The 22,100-nt window shown below is 34.1% G+C and overlaps 1 protein-coding gene across 3 annotated transcripts in view; it reads right to left on the reverse strand.

Annotated features, from left to right (window-relative positions):
- SUCLA2 (succinate-CoA ligase ADP-forming subunit beta) overlaps positions 1 to 22,100 on the reverse strand; it is a 44,857-nt gene that overhangs the window by 16,421 nt on the left and 6,336 nt on the right. For all 3 annotated transcript variants that reach the window (XM_081045655.1, XM_081045654.1, XM_081045656.1), the window contains exons 3-6: positions 18,230 to 18,329; positions 17,873 to 18,035; positions 8,924 to 9,052; positions 6,413 to 6,551 (exon numbers count right to left, since the gene is read on the reverse strand). In XM_081045655.1, coding sequence (XP_080901781.1) covers positions 6,413 to 6,551; positions 8,924 to 9,052; positions 17,873 to 18,035; positions 18,230 to 18,329 — 531 coding nt within the window. The remainder of the gene's footprint in view (positions 1 to 6,412; positions 6,552 to 8,923; positions 9,053 to 17,872; positions 18,036 to 18,229; positions 18,330 to 22,100) is intronic.

The raw sequence follows: 22,100 nt of genomic DNA on the forward strand, positions 1-22,100 counted from the left end.
TATGTACTGTGGATTAGATAACATTTTATCAATGCTAAATATCCTGGTTTTGATCAATGTACTGAGGTTATACAAAAGAATGTTTTTAGAAACTGAACTATTTAGGGGTCAAAAAAGTACAATGTCTCCAACTTACTCTCAAATGGTTCTAAAAATATATGTTTTTACATATGCACACATATACAGAGAAAAAGAGGATGACACAGCAAACAAGGCAATATGCAAATGAGTGATGATTCTGAGTAAAGGATATATGGGAGTTCCTTGTACTATTTTATTTCTGTATCAAAAGTTGGGGGGACCCACACAATACCATATTCACAGTGATTCAGTCAGCAAAACATCACCCATCATATAAAATTACTGCTGTTGAACAGGAAAAAAAAATATTGCTAATTATTATCCTTTGCTCTTCCACTTTTCATGTTCCAAATTCTTGGATAGTTATATTTAAGTTATATCTTAACTAAAGAACAACTGACAACCTTTGATAATTCTTCCTCCCAAAGAATGCTACATACCTTGCAGTTTGTTCAGTTCTAAATATTTTCGCGTTTCCATTACGTTTTCTTCATTAACTCATAACTTATTTTCTCTAAATGTTAAAAAACATGACATGATAATTTTATTGCTTTGTGCTTAAACATTATTACTTATGTTATTAACTCTTGAATATTTGTTGAAACTTTTAAATTTGTGGCTCAGTAGTTCATTTTTTAATTGGTATCTGAAAAAAAGTTTTTCTAAATGTATGATACAGGGCTGTATATATATCCATTATGTTAAAAAAAATGTGCTGTTAAAAGAAAAAAAAAAAGAACAACATATAAGCAAAGGCATTAGTCCTTACTAGGTCTCTGGGGTATAGGCTCTAAAAGATAAGACAGGTTCACTCAGCAGCTAGCTGAGGGTGATTCTCCAATGCAAACAGACTTGGGGTGAAATCCCTAGGACACAGATTTCTTAGGCCTGAGTTCCATAACAGTCAGTAGAAATAGCCACTGAAATGCCTGCTAATATGCAAGGGTGGATGTAATATCAGTAAATAGAACCCACACTCAATTCATACTGGAGTGCCAAAATCGTAGTGCTCAAAGGGGGAAAATTTTTAAGAGTTTACACATTGGTCAATTAGTTCCCCACTCCCCCTAGAAATCACAAATGCACCATGCCAAAATCATTTTCTCCGAGATTTCTCGCAATTGATTTTAAGTCCACTGGTAATACAATGGGGGCAAAATGGCATCCTGGTGAGATTAATATCAGTCCACTCTCCTTCATTCAGTTTCCACTCAGTTTCTGCTGCGACTTTTGATAAAACTAAGAACAAGGTTCTAGGAACATAATTGCGCCTGGTTCCTAACAGTGGAATGGCTTGGTTTTTTTTGTTGTTGTTTTTTTCCCCTCCAAAATTTGGTAACTGAGGTGCTATAAATGCACCTTTGGTAAAACTGAGGTGCTATTTGGTAACTGAGGTGTTATAAATCTGCATGTATTATTAACTTTGTGTACTTCTTTAAAAGTGAGGTACATAAGAGACCTGAAATTCAAACAATATATAACTTCTGAGACCACGAAGAAACTCTACCCATTCCTATAAGACAGTCCAAACTGCCATGGCTGAGAGAATCCAACCTTTATCTACAAATCATAAGCTGTCTAGATAATATTGTCAAAATATTCAAGAAATTAAGAAAAACATTAATTTCTTTGCACTTCTAACTCAGAGAAATTTGACTTGGGACTTCAGTACTCTAGGCCTTTGAACTTTACCACATTTGGACTTTAAGTTCCAGGTGTGTCTTTATGCAGTTTACAATTAGAGTATTTTATGGTATCTTAATGTCATAATTTAATTACCCAGAAGAAACTCTAATATTCCAACAGACAACATGACTGAGAATAATCTTGATGTCAGAAACAGAAAGAATGAACTTTCAAAATTGAGCTGATACTAGTGTATTATTTTCACCCATTTTACAAACTTCTGGGGGCAAAAATCCAAACTACCTATAGGTGTTTCTGGACTATCCAAAAAACAATAGTTGGGATTAAGATGGCAGCCTTGAAGTCAGAGCTACCCAAACAGAGAGCTAATCAATCTCTCCTCCATCAAGAGCTCCAAGTCCACCCTTGTTGCTCAATAGGTCAAGAAAACACTGAGGAACGTTAGGGAAATCAAATCATCACAGCTAGCCACGTGTCCCTGGGCAAGCCACTTTATCTCTTGGTAACTCAGTTTTCTAACCTATAAAATAACAACAGTAGTATCTACCTCACTTAACACTATAAACATTAAATGGACTAAAGGGGTTCATATTTGTAAAGTGCTTACAATGGTGCTTAGCAAATAGTATTTACTATGTTTTTGTTAAATAAAGGGGGAAAATATATACATTTGAAAGAAATTTACTACAGGAAACCAAAAGTATACTCAGAATGCCTCTTTGAGTGGTCAAAATTCAGAACTATGTATTATCAAAGAAGAAACCGAAAATAAACCAAAACCTGGGAGACAAGCTGAAATACAGTTGAGATATTTTTAAAAGACTAAGAAAAATAAACACAACAACAGAATTAAAGTCTACGAATGTAGAATAAAATCAACAAATAGTCTGTACACCAGCTATAAACAGTAAGAATATATAATAGCAGAAAAGATCCCCTTTAAAAATAGCCACCAAAAATGTATTTCTACAAAAAAATCTAAGAAGAAATATAATATCTACATAAAGAAAATAAGTCTTATTTAAAAAGATATAAATCAAGACTTGTAAAAGTGAAAAAATAATGTATTTCTAGTTGGAAAAACTGGCTGCCAGCAAGATGTTAAGCTCCCCCCCAACAATTTATAAGATTAATGCAAACCCAGTAAAATTCCAGTATGATTTTTTCTAACAAAATGATTCTAAAGGTTGCCTAGCAATAGGAGTTGGTAATTTGACATCAAAGTACCAAAAGCAGAACCAAAGGTTTCAGGGAGTTTGTGAACCTCTAGACTGCATGAATAATAGTATATGTGCACATGCCTCACCCGGGACCACCAGAGCTGTTTTCTTGGCTGAGGGTACTCGATTTCGTGCAATTTTCACAGCATTCTTAAAATGCCCTTGGCCCACAAAGGATTCAGTAATACAAATCTTAAGAAATAAATAAGAACTGCCTCTCTAAAAAAAAGTATTTTTAAATAAGCATATGAGGGAAGAGTTGTCCATTATTAAAACTTAAAATTATTGATACAAAAACAATCAGATCCATACAATTAGACATTTACATAAGATGAGGTATCAAAAATTAGTAGAAAAGGATGTTTTATTTAATGATTTTAGGAAAACTGACTATTAGGAAAAAAGAAGTAAAGCTAAAGTAAAATCTTGATTGATCAAAGACTTAAAAGTCTTAAAAGTCTTGATTGATCAAAGACTTTTGATCAATCTTAAGACTTAAAAGACTTAAAAGTAAAAAGCAAAATAATAAAGAATAGAACACATTGCAGATAGATATTTACTGATCTTATATAATGGCAGTAAAGGTCCCATTCAAAATTGCAACCAAACAAAGATTTGTTCTACAAACGAATCTCAGAAGAAATATAATATCCACATAAAGAAAATAATCTTATTTTTTTCTTAAGAGGAAAAAATATCTCTCAGCATAAAAGCAATTGAAGTCAAAATGAGACCTGAATACGTGAAAAAGTGAAAAGCTTCACTATGTATGTCCAAAAAACTCAAACCAAATTAAACAATAGACAAACTTGGAAAATATTTGTAACAAATGTCAGAAAAGAGATTAACATCTTTAATATACAAAGAGTCCATACACATGGAGAGACCACAAGATATATTAGGTGAATAAGGAAAATGCCAAAGGTATATATTATGCTATCTTTTCTATAAAGGGGTAGTTAAGACCTATTTTTTTATTTGTTTTTATTTACAAAAGAGACAGTAGAAAAAAACACACAAACTAAAAGTCAGGAGAGAGGAATGGGAGTGGATATGAATATGGAGAAAGCAAAATGTCAAGATAAAAGAGTGAGACTGGTTGAAAAACATACTTTGTTATTTTGTTCTGATTTTTGAACCATGTAAATAAGTTTTCAGAAAATAAACGGAGACTTCATCAAATTAATAAGAAAAACTATCCATATTTCCCTTTGGGTACTGCACAATGGCCACCTGAAGACAACAGGTCCCAATACACAGAATTTGTGAATGTTACCCTATATGGTAAAATTTTCACAGATGTGATTAAAATAAGAATCTTGAAAGGAGGAGATTATCCTGGATTATCTGAAGGGGCTCTAAATGACATCACAAGTATCTTTACAAGAGAGAGGCAGAGGGAGACGACATACACAAGGAAGAGGAGGAGGCAATGTGACCACTGAGATAGAGATTGGAATGAGGTGGCCACAAATCAAGGAATGACCCAAGTATGAAAAGGCAAGGAATGGATTCTTCTCTAGAGCCTCTGGAGGGAGTGGAACTGCTGACACCTTGAATTCATGTGATAACTGGTTTTGGACTTCTGGCTTCCAAAACCGTGAGAGAATTATCTGTTGTTTTATGCCTCTTAGCTTGTAGTAATTTCTTACAGTAGCCATAGGAAACACACAGGTACCAAAGGACATAAACAGAGAATTCTGTGTACTGAGGAAAACATGCATGATAAACATGAAAAATTCTCAACATGACTAGTAATCAAAGGATTGAAAAATAAAATACTCCATTTCCTGATTATCAGTTTAATATAGATTAAACCCAACGTTAACACTGACTTCTGGCACAAGTAGGCAATGAAATGGACACTGTATGTTAGAACAACTTCTCTAGACGACTATCTGGCAAAGTATATCTCAAAATGTTACTATTCTGACCCATTCATCAAAACACATGTTAAAAAAATACTATTACTTTTCGATTCAAAAATTCTACTTCTGAGAATCTTTATGAGAGATACTTATTTCTATTAAAGATTTATATACAAATAAAATACAAAGATAAAAAATTGTATCTTTGAAAAATATTTGACATGAAAAAATTCTATAAACAGTAGTTTTAAGGTTAAAAAGGAAAAGATAAAAATTGAATAGACAGTATGATTCCAATTACAAACAAGAAGTGATCTTTTTTGAAGTGACCTATGTATGTAAAATATAAAAAGGGTGTTGGATAATGAGGTTATAAGATTTCTTTTTTCCAACCTATACTTCTTGGCATTTTGCAAATTTTCTATAATATGTGTACAATGCCCTTAATCAGAAAAAAAAAAACTCCTTCAAAACATATAAAAATGCATACAATAAAAAAACTGAATAACAAAAGAAAAAAGTTAGTTGTTAAATTAAAAGAACAAAGACATTCCCTTAGCGATAGAATATAGCTGTAGAATGTTACAACTGGAAAGAATTCAAGACTCTTGCTTTCAATGTTATTATGTAACATGATAAAAAAAATACAAGAAATATCTGTTTTATACAGATAATTCTCCTTTAACAAACACTGCATTTTTAAAATGTGCTTCAGCCTTCACTCTTGAAAAAGTTATTTTCAGTTATACAAACTACCTCTATTATCATGAGAATTTCCTCATTCTTCTTTATACAACTATATAAATGACTAACCAAAAAATGATTTCAATCATAAAGAATATAACTAATTAGAAGTAAAAAAGTAAAAAATGACCTACAAATACTTAAGATTAGAATGTCCAGAGACCTGAAACAAAATCAAATAAATTACAGCAATAGAAGCAGTTAATACAAAATATTAAGAAAAACTTAGACTACAATAAAACAACTTACATTTTTAAAAGAAATTATGTATGGAAGGCATGATAATTCAGATTCTGATTTACCATTTAAACATATGCAAAAGAAAAGCTGTCAAAGTGACAGGCTCACCTTACTTCTCTAGCGGCTAAAAATAAGAAAAGGCTGTATGAGAGTATATCCTTTGTACAATAAAGACCTATGATGTTTCTAAAGTCTAAAACTTGTGGAGGTTAAGATGGCTAATTCCCCAAAGCTAAAGCTATCCACTTACTACCACACTGGACACTCAAACCCAGCACTGCCCCACAGAACGTTCTGAAATGATGGAGAAGTGCTTTCCAATATGGTACCCACATGTGGCTACTGAGCACTTGAAATGTGACAAGTGTGACTGAGGAATATTTTAATCTTATATCATTTTAATTAAATTTAATTGCCACATAGAGCATGGCTACCATAGTGGGAAATGCAGCTTTAACCCATGTACCTAAATATATATTTAAGGTGTTTGTTTTAATGGGTCTGTTTCATATTTGTTTACATTCATTCTATGTATTATAAAACAAGCTTCTACATAAGAATGAGTTCAATTCCTTATACATAATCAGTGTTCCATAAAAGAAGATACTTTACCAGCTCCATCTGAATCCTCTACCATTGGATTTATTTCTACCATGGTTGCATCATATTTCAGAAAAAGGTTGTAAAGCTTGACCATGTTTTCTGCTGCAGAATCCACAACAGTAGATGGAAATCCCATCTTCTGTGCAAGCTGAAAGCAATTTGTCTCTGTATTAGAGGTATGTCACATATATCCAGTCAACACTAAATTACTATAAATAAAAAACCTTGTAGTTTATCATTTAAATAAGCAAGAATCATTTGCAGTCAAAAGTCAAACATTAATCACTGAAATAGCAGCTATTATTACTAAATGGTTAAACAAAACTTTTTATTCAAAATCCTCACAAGGCAGGTTGTTCACCCATTTTACAACTGAGAAAGAGATTCAGAAAGGTCAAGTGATTTGCCATTTACCTAGATTTTAGTTCCAGTGTTTATTCCATAGCCTCAATACTGCCTCTAAGCCTCATGACCAACCTAAACTGAAAGAGGCTTATATTTTTTTAGAACTACATATAAAAGGTGACTGACAATCCCAACAGCCCAAACAATGGCCAAAATATTAAATCATCCTATTTCACCCTTTAGGTAATTTATGAAGAGTGCCTATTAAGCAATGAGGACATATCCAGTCAAAGTATTATCTCACTCATTCAAAAATCTAGGCACCTAATATATACTAGGTCCCCAAAATATAGGTTTCAAGTTTCTAATCTAGTAAAGGAGTTTACAGTCTTGAGCAGAGATTTCTAACTAGATATACCTGAAAAGTTTTTTAAAAATTTTATATACCAAGGTGCCAACCCAGAAGTTCTGGTTCACAAGTTTTATGGTGGACCACAGATTCAGAATTTTTAAAGTTCTATAAGCAATTCTGAACCACTGGTACAGAAGCTATGTGTCTGTACGTTTACGCAAACTGCTGCCACTGCTCAGGAATACTACAGAGTTGGTTTTTCCTCTTCCAATTGCTATCACAGGCTGTAATACATTTGACTTTCAATTATAGAAAATCTTCAAGTCTTTGAGGGTGAATGTGATTTTTGCAAAAAGTGCCAATAAAAAAAGTTAATGATCCAGATAAGAAATGTCATTTTTAGTTAAGACTTATTTCAAATAAAGAATAATGAGAAATAAAGTACTGTTTAATTTTTACTAGGTCACAATACACTGTTTCAGATTTAAACATTTGAGAATTCCAAAAGAATGCCAACCCAGTATGACATTAATTTGCCAAGCACTGTAATAGGTAATATTTCTGTTCATCACTCAAAAAAGTATAATCTTAGTAGATTATTCCTTCAAGTAGTCTTGTAAATCAAGTGTCTTCTTTTTCTGTAAATCAAGTGTCTTCTTTTTCATCTAAACTTAACTCTCCACTCATAACTCTCACATAACTACCTAATGAATCAAATCTCTGTTCCTTTTAAACATTTATACCATTCACTTGCCTAAATGACTTGCTTCCAGCTTTATTGGGGAAATTTCTCTAGCTCCTTTAAGACCTTTGTGCCAGTCAAAATTCTTGCTCTCCTGTACTTCAATGCCAGAAGCTTATTTTGACAGTTTCCCATTCACAGATGTAAATGTCATTCAAGCTTGAATATTCAAACTTTTCTTTTAAGATGAGTCACTTGCTTGTTTTTTTATATCCAAACTGAACAGTTTAATTCAATACAGTACTATAAACACTGTCAAGCAAATCTCACAGACCATACATAGTATGAAACTTCATGCTCGGGTTTGTTTTCTTGGAGGGGGAAGGGGAATGAAGGGTAGGAAGAAGCGCACAAGAAAAACAATACAGAAAATGAGTGAAATTGTAGGCAAAATGGACCATGTATGTGCATATACTGAGAAAACGTCCATAGCTTTCATCAGATTCTTAAAAGTATCCATAAACCTCACCCAAAATAAAATCACTGATCTATTGGGGATACATGAGACAGTATCCCTACCATTCCATACAACTTCCAGGAAAAAAAAAAAAAAGGGAGATAGGAACACGTTAAATGCCACGATGGCTATGTAAAATCCAGACTAGTTTCTTCAAAAAAATGAAAGAAAAAAGATGAAGCGAGTGAGGGAAAGGAAACCTGTAAATCAGAAAATGACCTAGGAAACATATTAACCAATGGCAATGAAGGACCTTGTATGGCTCCCCACTCAAACAAATTGTAGAAGGGGAAAAACAAACAAAAAACCCTTGAGACAACTAGGCAATTTGAATTGACTGGGGAAATAATGATAACTAAGAAATTGCTATTAATTATACTAGGTATGGCAATGGTATAGTGACTATTTTAAAAGAATCCTTATCTTTTAAAGATACATATGGAAATATTTATGGAGGATATAAAGAAAAATACTGTAGAGACTTCTAAAAGTTTCCATTTCTAACAAGATATCAACATGCCTTCACATTCAAACAATTTTTTTAAAACCTTGTACAAAGTTAATTCTCTTTAAGTATTATCATTACCCAAACAAAAGTGAGAAAATGTTTGGAATATAACATACCCGTACAGCTTGTTCCTTTTTGATGCCTTCTATAATATCAATAGGTTCTTTAACTATGGCTTCAGGAGACTCAGCAGCAACATCTTCAATGTTGACTCCACCTTGAGAACTTCCTATTAATACAGGACCCTAAAAGGAAAGGAAACAGCCAAAACATCTAGATTTTATTTTGGACCTGTCAATAAAATTGTAAAACCTATTTGTGCACAACATCGAACATCCATCTATCACTCCCCACTCCTATAATTAAAATTCCTTGAAAATTTACCTTAGCATCCCCTTATAATAAATGTTCAACTGAAATAATGGAAAAGAAGTGAAAAGGAAGAGAAAAACAATGACTCACTGTGAGGGAAAAAGATTAAAAATATATGCAAAATTTATACCAAATAATATAAACGTGTATGTGAAATAGAACCTACACATTTTTTGAAAGAACTGAAAGGACATTAAACTACTGTTTAAAGAACTTTAAAATTCACAACAGATTACTGATATTTAAAAGGGAAGGTCTAAAGTACAAAAGTTCCCAATTTTATAAGCTCCAGGCGTACTACAAGTCAGTAAAAAAGAAAGCTGCCTACCTTAAAGAATAGCTCTGGCTATTATCATGAACAATACCAGAAGATAAGCTATAAATACTAAATCATTAAGTCAACTTTTAAGTCCTTTAAAATCAATCAAGAAAAAATCCTAAGGCAAAATTATCTAAGAGATTTTTAAATTTATGCACAAAACTAGAAATAATCTTAATGTGCAAAAATAAGGAAATGGTAAAACCATATTACTAAAGATTAATGACAGTAGGAAAATGATCTCAATAGTGTTATGCAGGGAAAAATGATACAAAACCTTAGATTCTATTCTCAAGCGCATTTTTAAATCTAAAGTGTGTTTAAATGTGCACCCACCCACTATTTACATAAACAGAAAAATGGCAAATAAAACATTAAAAGATAATACTTTTGTCACTTTGTCAGTATTTTCCAAAAAAAAAAAATTTTTTACAATAAATATATTATTCTTAATCCAGAAAAAACAGTGTGACTTTCACGAAAAAACAAACAAACAAAAAACTAATTACACTTTTCTATCCCAGCACCTAGTATTTTAGTAATAAACTCATTTTAAGGTATAATGTAAAATAAAGGAATAGTATTTTATTCATTACTATTTGGAGACCTAAACAGTCCTTCAAATCTTCAAAAGAAGGCAAGAGCTAAAGGAGGAACAAAATCTATTACTTTTTTAGAGATTTAACTGCTTTTTAGGTGAAAAAAAAAAGATTTTAAAAAAACTACCAGCCTCCAAGGAGAAAACCAGAATGGCTGGGAAACATAGAGGTGAGTGCATCTTTGCATATTTCCTGTGTATCTTTGTACCTTTTAAATTTCATACTGTGATTAGATTTCAAAATACATGTGTAAAAAAAATATTGGCTGTCCTTTGTCCCGTGTCTGGGAGGCAACCTCTAAACCACCCACTACATCTGAGAGTTGATGCTAATGAGGTGACTCACGGTGGGTGGACCCTAGATAGTTAACAGAAAGAAGCCGACTCAGGTAGGTGCTCGACAGACAAGAAAGACCAACAATGTAATGAGAAGGTTGGAGCTTTGAGCCAAATATCAAGGCATCCTTCAGGGAAGGAAGGGGACCTGGAGATTAAGTTCAACTGAATGATCAATGACTTAATCAATTGTGCATACTTAATAAAACCACTCCAAACATCTCTGGACATCAGGGTCAGCAAGATGGTAGAACAGGAAGCCCCTGTTCTACTTCGCTCTCTCACAGAAACACTAATTTTACAACAATGTATGATCCAAAAAGCCTTTATGAGATTGCCAGAAATCAGTTAGGAAGTTGTAGCACCTCAAGGCAAGTTCAATTGCAACGAAACAGGTGAGAAAAAAATGCTGTTCGTTTCATCCAAGTCAGCTCACCCACCCCCACCCCACCCCACCCAACGTGACCCAGCTCAAGATCAGGAGAAACAGCCCAATGTTGGGCTTCTCTCTTGAGAGGTAAAGAGAAAACTAGAATGTGCATTCAACATTCATGCTTTTCTGGGGACTGTCAAAGGAACTGGTTTCAGTCTCACCTGACCTGGAGGGTTGACTATAAACCTGTATATTCAATGCGTGAGCAGCCACTGAGAACGAAAAAGCTCAGCAGCTTGTGACAGCACCAAAGAACTTGTAACACTGCAGAGAGAGGCCAACACAGCTCACTAAAGTTGGGAAAAGGCACCCAGCTCACAGATTTTTAACAACTCAAGGAAACAGAAAAAGAACAAACTAAACCTAAAGTTAGGAGAAGCAAGGAAATAATAAAGATTAAAATAGAAATAAATGAAATAGAAGACAGACAATAGAAAAAAATTAACAAAACTAAGAATTGGTTTGTTGAAAACATCAACAAAACTGACAAAACCTTAGACTAAGAAAAACAGAAAAGACACAACAAAAATCAGAAATGAAAGAGGAAACATTACAACTAATGCCACAGAAATAAAAAGGATCGTAAGAGACTACTATGAACAATTATACACCAACAAACTGGGTAACCTAGAAGAAATAGATAAATTCCTGGAAACAGTCTACCAAGACTGAGTCACGAAGAAATAAAATATGTGAACAGAGCTACAACAAAGTAGAAGATTGACTCAGTAATCAAAAACTTCCCAACAAAGAAAAGCCCAGGACTAGATGGCTTCACCTAAGAATTCTACCAGGTATTTAAAAAACTAACACCAACCCTTCTCAAACTTTTCCAAAAAGTTGAAAAGGAGGGAACACTTCCAAACGCATTGTTTGAGGCCACCATTATTACCCTAATACCAAAATCAAATACATTACAAGAAAATTACTGACCAATATCCCTGATGATTATTGATGCAAAAACTCTCCACAAAATACTTGCCAACGAAATTCAATAACACATTAAAAGGATTATGCATTATGATCAAATGAGAGTTATTCCTGTAATACAAGGATGGTTCAACATACAAAAATCATGTAAAGCACCACATTAGCAGAATCAAAGTCAAAAGCCACATAATCATCTCAACTGATGCAGAAAAAGCATTGGAAAAAATTCAACACCATTTCATAAGAACACTCAGCAAACTAGGAATAGAAGGAATTGCTTCAACATAGCAGAGGCTATGTATGAAAAGCCCACAAAGAACACCATATTCAACAGTGAGCAACTGAACGTTTGCCTTCTCAGATCAGAAAAAAGGACGTCCACTGTTGCCACTTTATTCAACACTGTATTGAAAGTCCTAGCCAGAGCAACCAGGCAAGAAAAAAAATTAATAAATAATCCAAATAGGAAAGGAAGAAGTAAAATTACTGGTTTGCAGATAACATGATCTTGCATAGAGAAAACCTTAAAGAACCTCAAAACAAGAAAAACTATTTGAAAAAACTAATAAATGAGTTCAACAAAGTTACAGGATACAAAATCAATACACAAATACGTCTTGCTTTCTGCAGACTAACAATGAATAATCCAAAAAGGATATTAAGAAAATGATTCCATTTACAATAGCATCAAAAAGAATACTAGGAACAAGCTTAACAAAAGATTTGTACACTGAAAACTATAAGACATTGCTAAATGAAACTGAAGAAGATACAAGTAAACAGACATCCTGTGTTGACGGATTGAAAGATTTAATTTTATTAAAATGTCCAATACTACCCAAAGTGATCTACAGACTCAATGCAATCTGTATAATCCTAATGGCATTTTTTTCCAAATACAATCTTTTTCCATTTTCCATTTTTTACAGAAATAGAAAAAAAAAATCTAAAATTCACATGGACTCTCCATAGGACCCCAAATAGCCAAAATAACCTTGAGAACAAGAAACCGAAGCTAGAGGCCTCATACTTCCTGATTCTAAAACATATTCCAAAACAAGAAATCAAAACAGTATGGTTCTGGTATAAAAAGACATGTAGACCGATGGAACAAAATAGAGAGGCCAGGAATAAACCGTCATGTATATGGTCAAATGGTCTTAGACAAAGATTCCAAAGGCCACATGATGGGAAAAGGACAGTCTCCTCAATGAATCGTGTTGGGGAAATTGGATATCCACATACAAAATAATGAAGTTGGACCCTTACCTTATACCATATTCAAAAATTAACTCAAAATGGATTAAAGACCTAAATATGAGACCTGAAACTATAAACCTCCTAAAATAAAACAGAGGAAAAGCTTCATGACGGATTTGGCAATAATTTCTTGGATGAGACAACAAAGCACAGGCAACAAAAGCAAAAATAGACAAATGGGACTATAACAAACTTAAAAATTTCTACAGCGCAGAAGAAAAAGTCAACAGAGTGAAAAGGCAACCTACAAAGTAGGAGAAAATATTTGTGAACCATACATCTATCTGATGAGATTAATATTCAGAATACTCGTATAAAGAATTACAACTCAACAACAAAAACAAAACAATCCAATATAAAAATGGGCAAAGGACTTAAATACACATTTCTCCAAAGGAGCTATGTCTTAGCTTAGGATGCTATAGCAAAATGCCACAGACTGTGTGGCTTAACCAACAGACATTTACTTCTCACAGTTCATGCCTCACACCCATACTAATTTCCTTATCAAATGATTGTTTGGCACACCTTTCATATTCTGTTCCAAACAGCTGTTTCATTTTTTGCAATACTGTAGTCCTCCCTTATCCGCACAGAATACATTTCAAGATCCCCAGTGGATGCCTGAACCCCAGATAGTACTGAACCCTACACATACATACTGGGTTTTTCCCTATACATACACACTTTTCCTTAAAGGAAGCACTCTACAATTCCTCTTTCACACATCCGAATTGCCAACATCAATCCTCTTGCACTTTAAAGCCACTTATAAGTAAACAACTTGAACAGAAGCATTGTGATACCTCAACAGTCAATCTGATAACCGAGGTGGTTACTCAGTGACTATCAGGCGGGTAAGCAAGGGATGAGTCACGTCCCCTGCAGGAAGAAGTGGGACAGCATGAGATTTCATCATGCTACTCAGAAAGGCACAATTTAAAACTTATGAATTGTTTATTTCTAGAATTCTCCATATAATATTTTTAGAATGTGGACGAACTCGGGTAATTGACACCATGGATACGGATGGTGATCTACTGCATAGGCAAGCTGAGAAATTTCCAAATCTCAAAGCTCTGATGCCTTTTTGCTTTAACAATTCCTTCTTCATTTCTCTCTTCTCAAATTTTACTAAAAGCAATCAGGAGGAACCAGGTTGCTCCTTCAATACTTTAGTTAGAAATCTCCTCAGCTAAATATTCAATGTTACCACTCCCAAGTTCTCTACTCTCCATAAAACACTAGAACGTGAACACAATTTAGTCAAGTTCTTTGCCACTTTATGAGGATCACCTTTTTTCCATCATCCAATAACATGTTCTTCGTGAACTTCCATAGTTGGCAATATTCTGCATATTGTCACATATTAATATACTAGGAGGGTGACACATCCCTGAGGCCAATGAAAACTTTATGTTTGGAACTTTCCCAGACCGTGCTCTATGCGTCTCTCCATTTAGCTGGTTCTGACCTGTATCCATTGGCTATAATAAAATTGTAATCATAAGTATAGCACTTTCCTAAGTTCTGTGAAGTCTTTCTAGCAAATTATAAAACCTGAGTGGGTACTAGGAACCCATAAATTTGTAGCCAGCTGGAGAGAAGTGAGGGTGACCTGGGGACCCCCAAACTCGAGGCTGGTGTCTGAAGTTAAGGCCAGTCATGTAGAGGACTTGCCCTTAACCTGTGAAGTTTGGCCCAACTCTGGGGACTTCGTGTCAGAACTCACTGCAAAAGACACAAAAATTTTGTTTAATAAAAGAACTCATTGTGTCTTCTGAGACTGAAGAAGAGAACAGTAAAAAACTTAAGAGAAATGTTTGAAATCATAGTCTAGTTTTCAGTTCTTTTATAAACTCCATAAGAAAAGGTATTCTTCATTTCCTCTCTAGCAAGGCAGTTCATAATTATAAGCTTTTACAAAGATCTAAAGAGAGGGGGGAAAATCTCAGATTTAAGAAAAGCCTGTTCAACTAATGTCACGCTATTGAAGTACTGTATGATCTATAGATAACCCCAAAATATAATTTTATTCAACAGAAGAGGCAGAAACCAACACAATTTTAAAGCATTTGAACATTTTATTTTAGTTTTATTTTCTTTTTCTTTTTATATCTACTGATAAGAGAAATGAAGAGCCACATAGCAGGCAACACTACTGAGGAGAAAAAAGATAATATAAATTCTTACTAAAGTAATGATTGGCTGTAAGTTAGAGAAAAAGGCTAAAAAAAATACATATGAAATAATTATTTTAAAAAGTGAATAATCTCTTTTTGTACTAATTCCCTGACCAATTAGAAAGAAACCCCAAAATCTGTACCCAGCTGGTCAGAAGAAAGCTTACATGGGTAAATAGAGATCAGTTAAATAGAAAGCTTACATGGGTAAATAAAGACGACAGTTTTGCATTTTGTCACAACTGCTGAATGAATGGCTGTTTCTGTTTAAATGATTTGGTTTTAACTTTTAAATTTTAGTAATAAACTTTCAGAACAACTTAAGTTATAGCAAAGAGCTATAATTTCAAATAAATTAATAATGCTATTTTTACCTTCTTAACATACATTCCTCTTCTCTTATTGGTCTTGCAAAAGGTTTTGCCTTAAAATAAATTTGAATTTAAAATTATATGACAAAGAGGCCATTAAATAAAATAAAGATCTGTTCTTAAAAACTAAAAATATGAAAAATAAAATGTGGAATTATTGTAGCACATTTTACATCTATTCCAGGCAAAGTAAAAAACTGACATAGTATACCACTCATTTATAGTAGATTTCAATGTTTTACTAGAAAAATGAAGTAGCCAAGGTGATCTGTTCAATTAGATTTGTCTCAGCCCAAAAGTACCCAACAGGCACTCGGCAAATGTTAAGAAATCTGATTTTTAAAAAGTGCCAAAACAGAGAATAGGCACTTAATTTTTTTGACACACCAGCCCTATGGTAGATATACCAGCCTAGGCTTCCTGATGTGATACACACTAAAGAAGCTTATGACTCAGCTCCCAAAAAAAGATAAGCAACAAAAGCAATTTTTAGTAATCAGTTAATGCTTATGCATAATACTCTAATTCAATCAAAAATGCTCTTTTCTTTTTATAAACAGCTGATTTTTGTTGTTGTTGTTTTCTCTATTAAGGGACCTGTCCATAGGGATCTCCAAAACAGTTCCCTATTTCCCAAAAAGTAACACCAACCAACTCTACATTGGTCCAGTCTAATAGCATCAAAAAACATGTTTTTGGCCAAATGGTATTACTAGTACTATCAAATTTTTAGCTTGAATTATTACAGCTATGTACTACTTTTGCAAACGAAATGAAAGCATTTTTTCCTCAATGAGATTCAAATAGTGCTCTGACTATTCAAGTTCTTAAAATGAACTCAAATTCACCTTTTCCCTAACGCTCTAACATATCTTTAATGAAAGACATTTAGTGCGTTATAATCAAGTGTTTAATAACACATACTCAGTTTGCTACATTTACTCCAATCAAGATGAGCTACACTTAACGAGCAACATTATAGGACTCATATCTCAAAATGTTCAGGCACACATACCTTGTTTCTGACTAAAACAGAAAGTAGAAACATAATAACGAACAAAATAATAGATGTTAATATAGTAACATCAACGAAAAGCCAAATGTAGTGAAAATAAGTGAATTTGTAAAAACATAATTTGTGCAAATGTGTGTAATATGTCAGGTTATTGTCATGGGATTTCTAAAGTAACTTACAAAACTAAATTATATCATATAGAGAAGCTTATAGAGGTAAAAACATCACAAATAAGACAATGCTTTTTATCTTACATCCTGAGTGGATTTTTACTACCACCTAGTGTTATATCTTAAGAAATACTTTCTTATAAAAATTGAAAGTTACAAAGACACTTTAAAATATCATTCAAACGTTACCAGATAATTAACTGTAGGGGGAGAAATCACAAAACAGAAAACAGCTATTTTTTAAAAAAGCTATTGTATATAAGAAAACTATTTCCATGACCTTTAAAATTTTTTCTTACATTACTATTTGTGTAATTAGTAATGTGCTACATCAAATCCTCATCAGGGCTTCCAAATATACCCAGCTTACTTCAGAAGACAAGCTAGTTATCACACAGACTCAGCTCATAAAACTTAACCAATACACTCAAAGTGAAATAATTATAGCATAAAATGATTACCAATGCTCTCTCTCAGCACCAGGTCTAGGAAAAGATTTTCTCTTCAATTGATGCCTTAAGTTCACTGCTAACATTTTAGGTTCCCTTAAGAGGAGAGCAGAGCGAGGGTATGCTCCTTAGAATTTGCTATCGAAGGTCACCTTTCAACTTACCAAGTAGCAAATCAAACAAACCCAAAACTATTAAAAATACCGACAGATTGAAAAAGAAAAAGACAAAGCCAGGGATACACATTCTCTTATTGGGTTCAGAGACTTTCTTTTTGGTCAGAACATTTTACTCTGCTAGAAATTATTTTTTCACTCTATGGAATCTAGAGATGATTCAGAGATGATTTAAGCTGCACTTAGCAAATTAACAATTTGGAAATCCTATGGATTTTATATCAGCGGGGTTTTGCCTATAGCTTTTTTTTTTACCACAATATTATACATTAAATTTGATTGCATTAACCAGGCTGGGTTTTTTTAAATGACACAAAAATATTGTGCTCACGACGTATACAAATTACAGATCATGCCTTTTTAATCCTTCCCATACAAATAGAAATAATAATCACCTTTTGAAACAGAACGTAATAAAATCATCCTAAATATATCATGTCTACAATTACTCACTTGAAATGACCTTTCCATTGTTATTGCAAAGTAGTATTCTCTCCTGGGATATCTTCGCTCACAAACCAATACTTGATTGCAAATTCTGCCCTTTTCTCCTGTTTGCTTCGTAAACAACTTTTTCCCAATCATTTGTGAGGAAACAGCTTTTGCTTCTTCTGGACTGAAATAAGAAGAAGAACTCAAATTCTTTTCTCTTCCAAGTGACAAAAACAAAAGCACATGATAGCCAAAATCTTATCTCATCTACTATTTAAATCTCAGTATTTCCATCAATTCACTAATGAGGGAAATCTTTTACAATGTATGTTTTTAATTTAATAATGATGATTTTTTTCTTTAAAATGCATGACTTACGAGAAAACTATCTTTACTCCTCCTTTGAGGCCACTTTCAAATGTTCCTTTTCCTCTACCACCAGCTAAAACCTGTGCCTTTATCACAACATCTTTTGAACCTAGAAGAAAAACACTTCTATTAGATAAGCATAGAGAAGCATGCAAGACAAATATTTTGTTACTTAAGCATAAATTTTAAATGCTATTATTATATAAATGTAGTCAAGTCTTACTTATCCACAATGTCAAAATATGATTTTCTAGATTAGAACATTTAAAACATTTGCCATCTTAAGATACACAACATTAAACAATTAGCCATTCACATTAAACCATGTTTTAGAGCATACTGAAAATAATTTTACCTTTCCTTGACACTTTAAACATCTGGTACTTTGGAAGGTATTACAGTATCGAGACTCAAATGTTTTCCTAACATTTCCCTCCTTTTCTAGGCCCATGTAAACTTGCTATCTTGTGAAAATTTGAGATATCAATGCTACTTTGAGCAGAAATATACCCTAACTTCAGGGGAAAGTGCCAGTACTGACACCAACTTACACTGTTTCACTAACAGAAAGCCCTGTTAATATACATTTTTGAGCTGTACTGATGTGAGGAATACTAGCAGTAGTTAAGGTTTGTTTATCAAAAGATGCCAGAATGTTATGCTTATACATCTTTGAAATATTTGTTCTGATAAATACTCTGAATATTTCTTCTTTAACAGGTAGACTGATCTCCCTTCCTCCCCTTTCTAAGTTGAAGAAAATCAGCAAACTAGCTGTTTAGCCTAGGTACTACTCATCACTTTTTCTCCAGGACGATACCTCTTAGAGGAGCACTGTCTCCCAGAGAGGCAGAATTTCAGAGCCTCCTCATTTTGCTTCTCATAGCATTTTACCCATATCAGTAGTGCAACACCAGTATTACGTTATGGCATAAAAATAAACCTTTGAGGTCAGGGTTAAGGGCATTGTCTTATTCGTTGTATCCCTAGCACAAAGCAGTCCGTGGGATATAACCACCACTCCATGAATGTGTATTTGCACAGGCTGACCATGGGAACTCCACTGTTGGGGAAAAGTCATCCCTTGATGTACATAGCAGGCAAAATGAGGATTCCCACCTCAAGGAGGCAGCAAATGCAGTTTGTGATCAAACATGAAAAGACCTGAAGTTTATCAATACAAAAGAATGTTTAGAAAATTAATAATGTAAATTGAGTCTACATTGAAAATGTAGACACTTAAGTCAGAAGATGGCCCTATGAATCAGTCAAGGTAGTATTTTAATAAAACCCCTTTTCTCACACCCACATCCAGTCAAGAAACAATACTGGTTCTATCTTCAAAATGTATCCAGAATCGTGATCATTCCTCATCGTCTCCAGTTTGGACCCTGGTCCCAGCCACCATTATATCTCACCTCGATTACCCTTGTCCTTGACAGATATCCTCAAACCAGCAGCCAAAGGGAGTACCTCACTCCTCTACGTAAAACCTTACACTGAACGCCCTTCCACTCCGAGTAGGGACCTCAGTCCCTACAGTGGCCTACGACAAGGCCTTGACAACCCCTCCTTCACCTCCTGTGCCCTCGGCATTGCTCACTCCACTCCAGTTACACCAGTCTCTGCTGCTCCTGGGATAGCTCCTGCCTTCAGGCCATGGCTCGAATACTCACTCCCATCTGCCTGGAATAGTCTTCAGGTAGCCATTTAGGAAAGGTCCTCATTCCCTTCCAGTTCTTCTTTAAATCTCCCATTATCCACGAGGCTTACCCTGATCACCCTACCTAATACCTCAACCGTGACCGATCCCCCCTTGCTCTACTATTTTTTCCATAGAAGTCAATATTTTCAAACATAATATGTAAGTTCTCGTGTTTACTGTTTATTGTTTTGCTCCCACACTAGTATATAGGGTCTAGAAGGGTAGAATCTCTGTTATATTCATTGATGTTTACAAACTCCTGGGAGGGTTCCTAGCACATAATATTTTCTGAATGTCTAATAAAAGGGCATTTAAAAATGTAAAGAATTCTGACTGATTTTCCCCTAGAATTTCCGTTATGTTCACTGATGTTTACAAACTCCTGAGAGGGTTCTTAGCACATAATATTTTCTGAATGCTAAAAAAAAAAAAAAAAAAAAAAAGACTTTTAAAAATGAAGAGAATTCTTATTGATTTTCCCCTGCTCTTGAAAAAACAGAACTAAAAATATTGGGCCCTGCAATTAGACTGATTACAAGTGACTTGGTTACATAAGACAGACCCTTTTCAATTAGCCAAAGTTCCCACCATTCCCAAGTGATAACATTTAATATTAAATGAAGATTAGAGAAAACTGAGAACATCCTTAAAACAAACAAAAATTTTCTTATTGAGAAGTCAACAGGTAGCCTAAGGGACGGACTATGGCAAACTACAGTTCATGCCCAAACCAAAAGCAGCAGCCACTAGTCATTTTACCTGTCTCTGGTTACCTGCCAAGTCATGGGTTTCCAGTACTATAGAAATACCCATTATATCCAAAGAGGATAACTGTAATTCAGTGTAAATGTATGTAAAAATGTCAGTAGTTAAATGGGTGCTTTGCTGGACTAAATTCAAACATTCCTATTCATTAAACTGGTAAATTCACACATGACCTATTAAATAAGAATAACAAAGTTCTACTTTTTCAAAAACATTTTACAAGACAGAAGGATCTTCCCTCAAAGTATCAGTTTCCTTTCTTTAGGCATATGAACTTCTTAGGTCCAGAGATGATGCTTCAAAAGTTCCATCTAAAACAGCCCTTCACAACAACAAAAAAAGCCAAAGTAACAATAATAATAATTATATACAAGCTCCATCAAGATGGGGAGGAGAATTAGAAGAGAAGTGTGAGGACAACTAATTGAAAAAAAAATTTTATTCAATTCCATTGTTTCATTCCAACAGTTATATCTACGTACAGGATACTGTGCTGGAGCTGTAGATACATCAATGAGCAAGAGACTTATCCTGCCCTCACGGAGCTTACAGTCTTATTAGATTTGACCCTTTGCTCCAGTCAGATTAGATCTTTTATGGATCCCAAAATTATCATTAAAATATAGTCCCCATCCCTCCTAGCTTTAGTTATTCACAAATGTTTTAAGTATTCCTTGTATACAGTCACATAATAGAACACTGAAAAGAAGAAAAAAGGGTGAAGTCCTATTGTATGCCCTTAGAAAGCTCCCTCCAGGCTGACAATCATTAATCAGTACCCTTTGCATGCTTAGTCAACCAGACAGAAACTCCACCTTAATTATACTAGAATCCAAACCATATTGCTACAATTAGTAGGAAAATTATGAGAACTCTGCCCAATGCCTTACTGAAAGCCTATCTCCCGGAACCAGTAAGTAAGAGATGGCAATGGGCTCTTAGAACTGACCTAAAATTATAATTACTTCATTTCTCCGTGCTTAACAACCATCCCTTTGATAACCCATTCCAGAAACTCCTGTGTGATCTTCAAGCTTCCTTTTATGGAATCATATAGTCTTTAAATCTAATTAGAGTTATTTTCCTTCCAACCTTTCTTTCATCCCTAACTTTATTCACAACACAAAAAACTTGCCTACAGAACCATACTCCCCAACCTTTTTCACATCATGACACACACAGAAAATGACAGAGTCTGTAGGGAATGCTGGGGGGAGAGGCCAGGGCTATTTCAGGAGAAGTCACCAGCTATAGGGCTCAGTGGCCCCAGGCCCCATGCTAACTCAGCTTCTCTTGCCACCCACAGGACTGAGGGGAAGCCACAGTTTGTCACACCTGCAATGCATTTAGCTTAGTATATTGGCAGGTAAGTTAAGAGTTTTTAAGAATGTGAATTAGCATTTTATGAAT

Source organism: Rhinolophus hipposideros, assembly GCF_964194185.1.
Source record: "Rhinolophus hipposideros genome assembly, chromosome: 4".
Lineage (NCBI taxonomy): Eukaryota > Metazoa > Chordata > Mammalia > Chiroptera > Rhinolophidae > Rhinolophus > Rhinolophus hipposideros.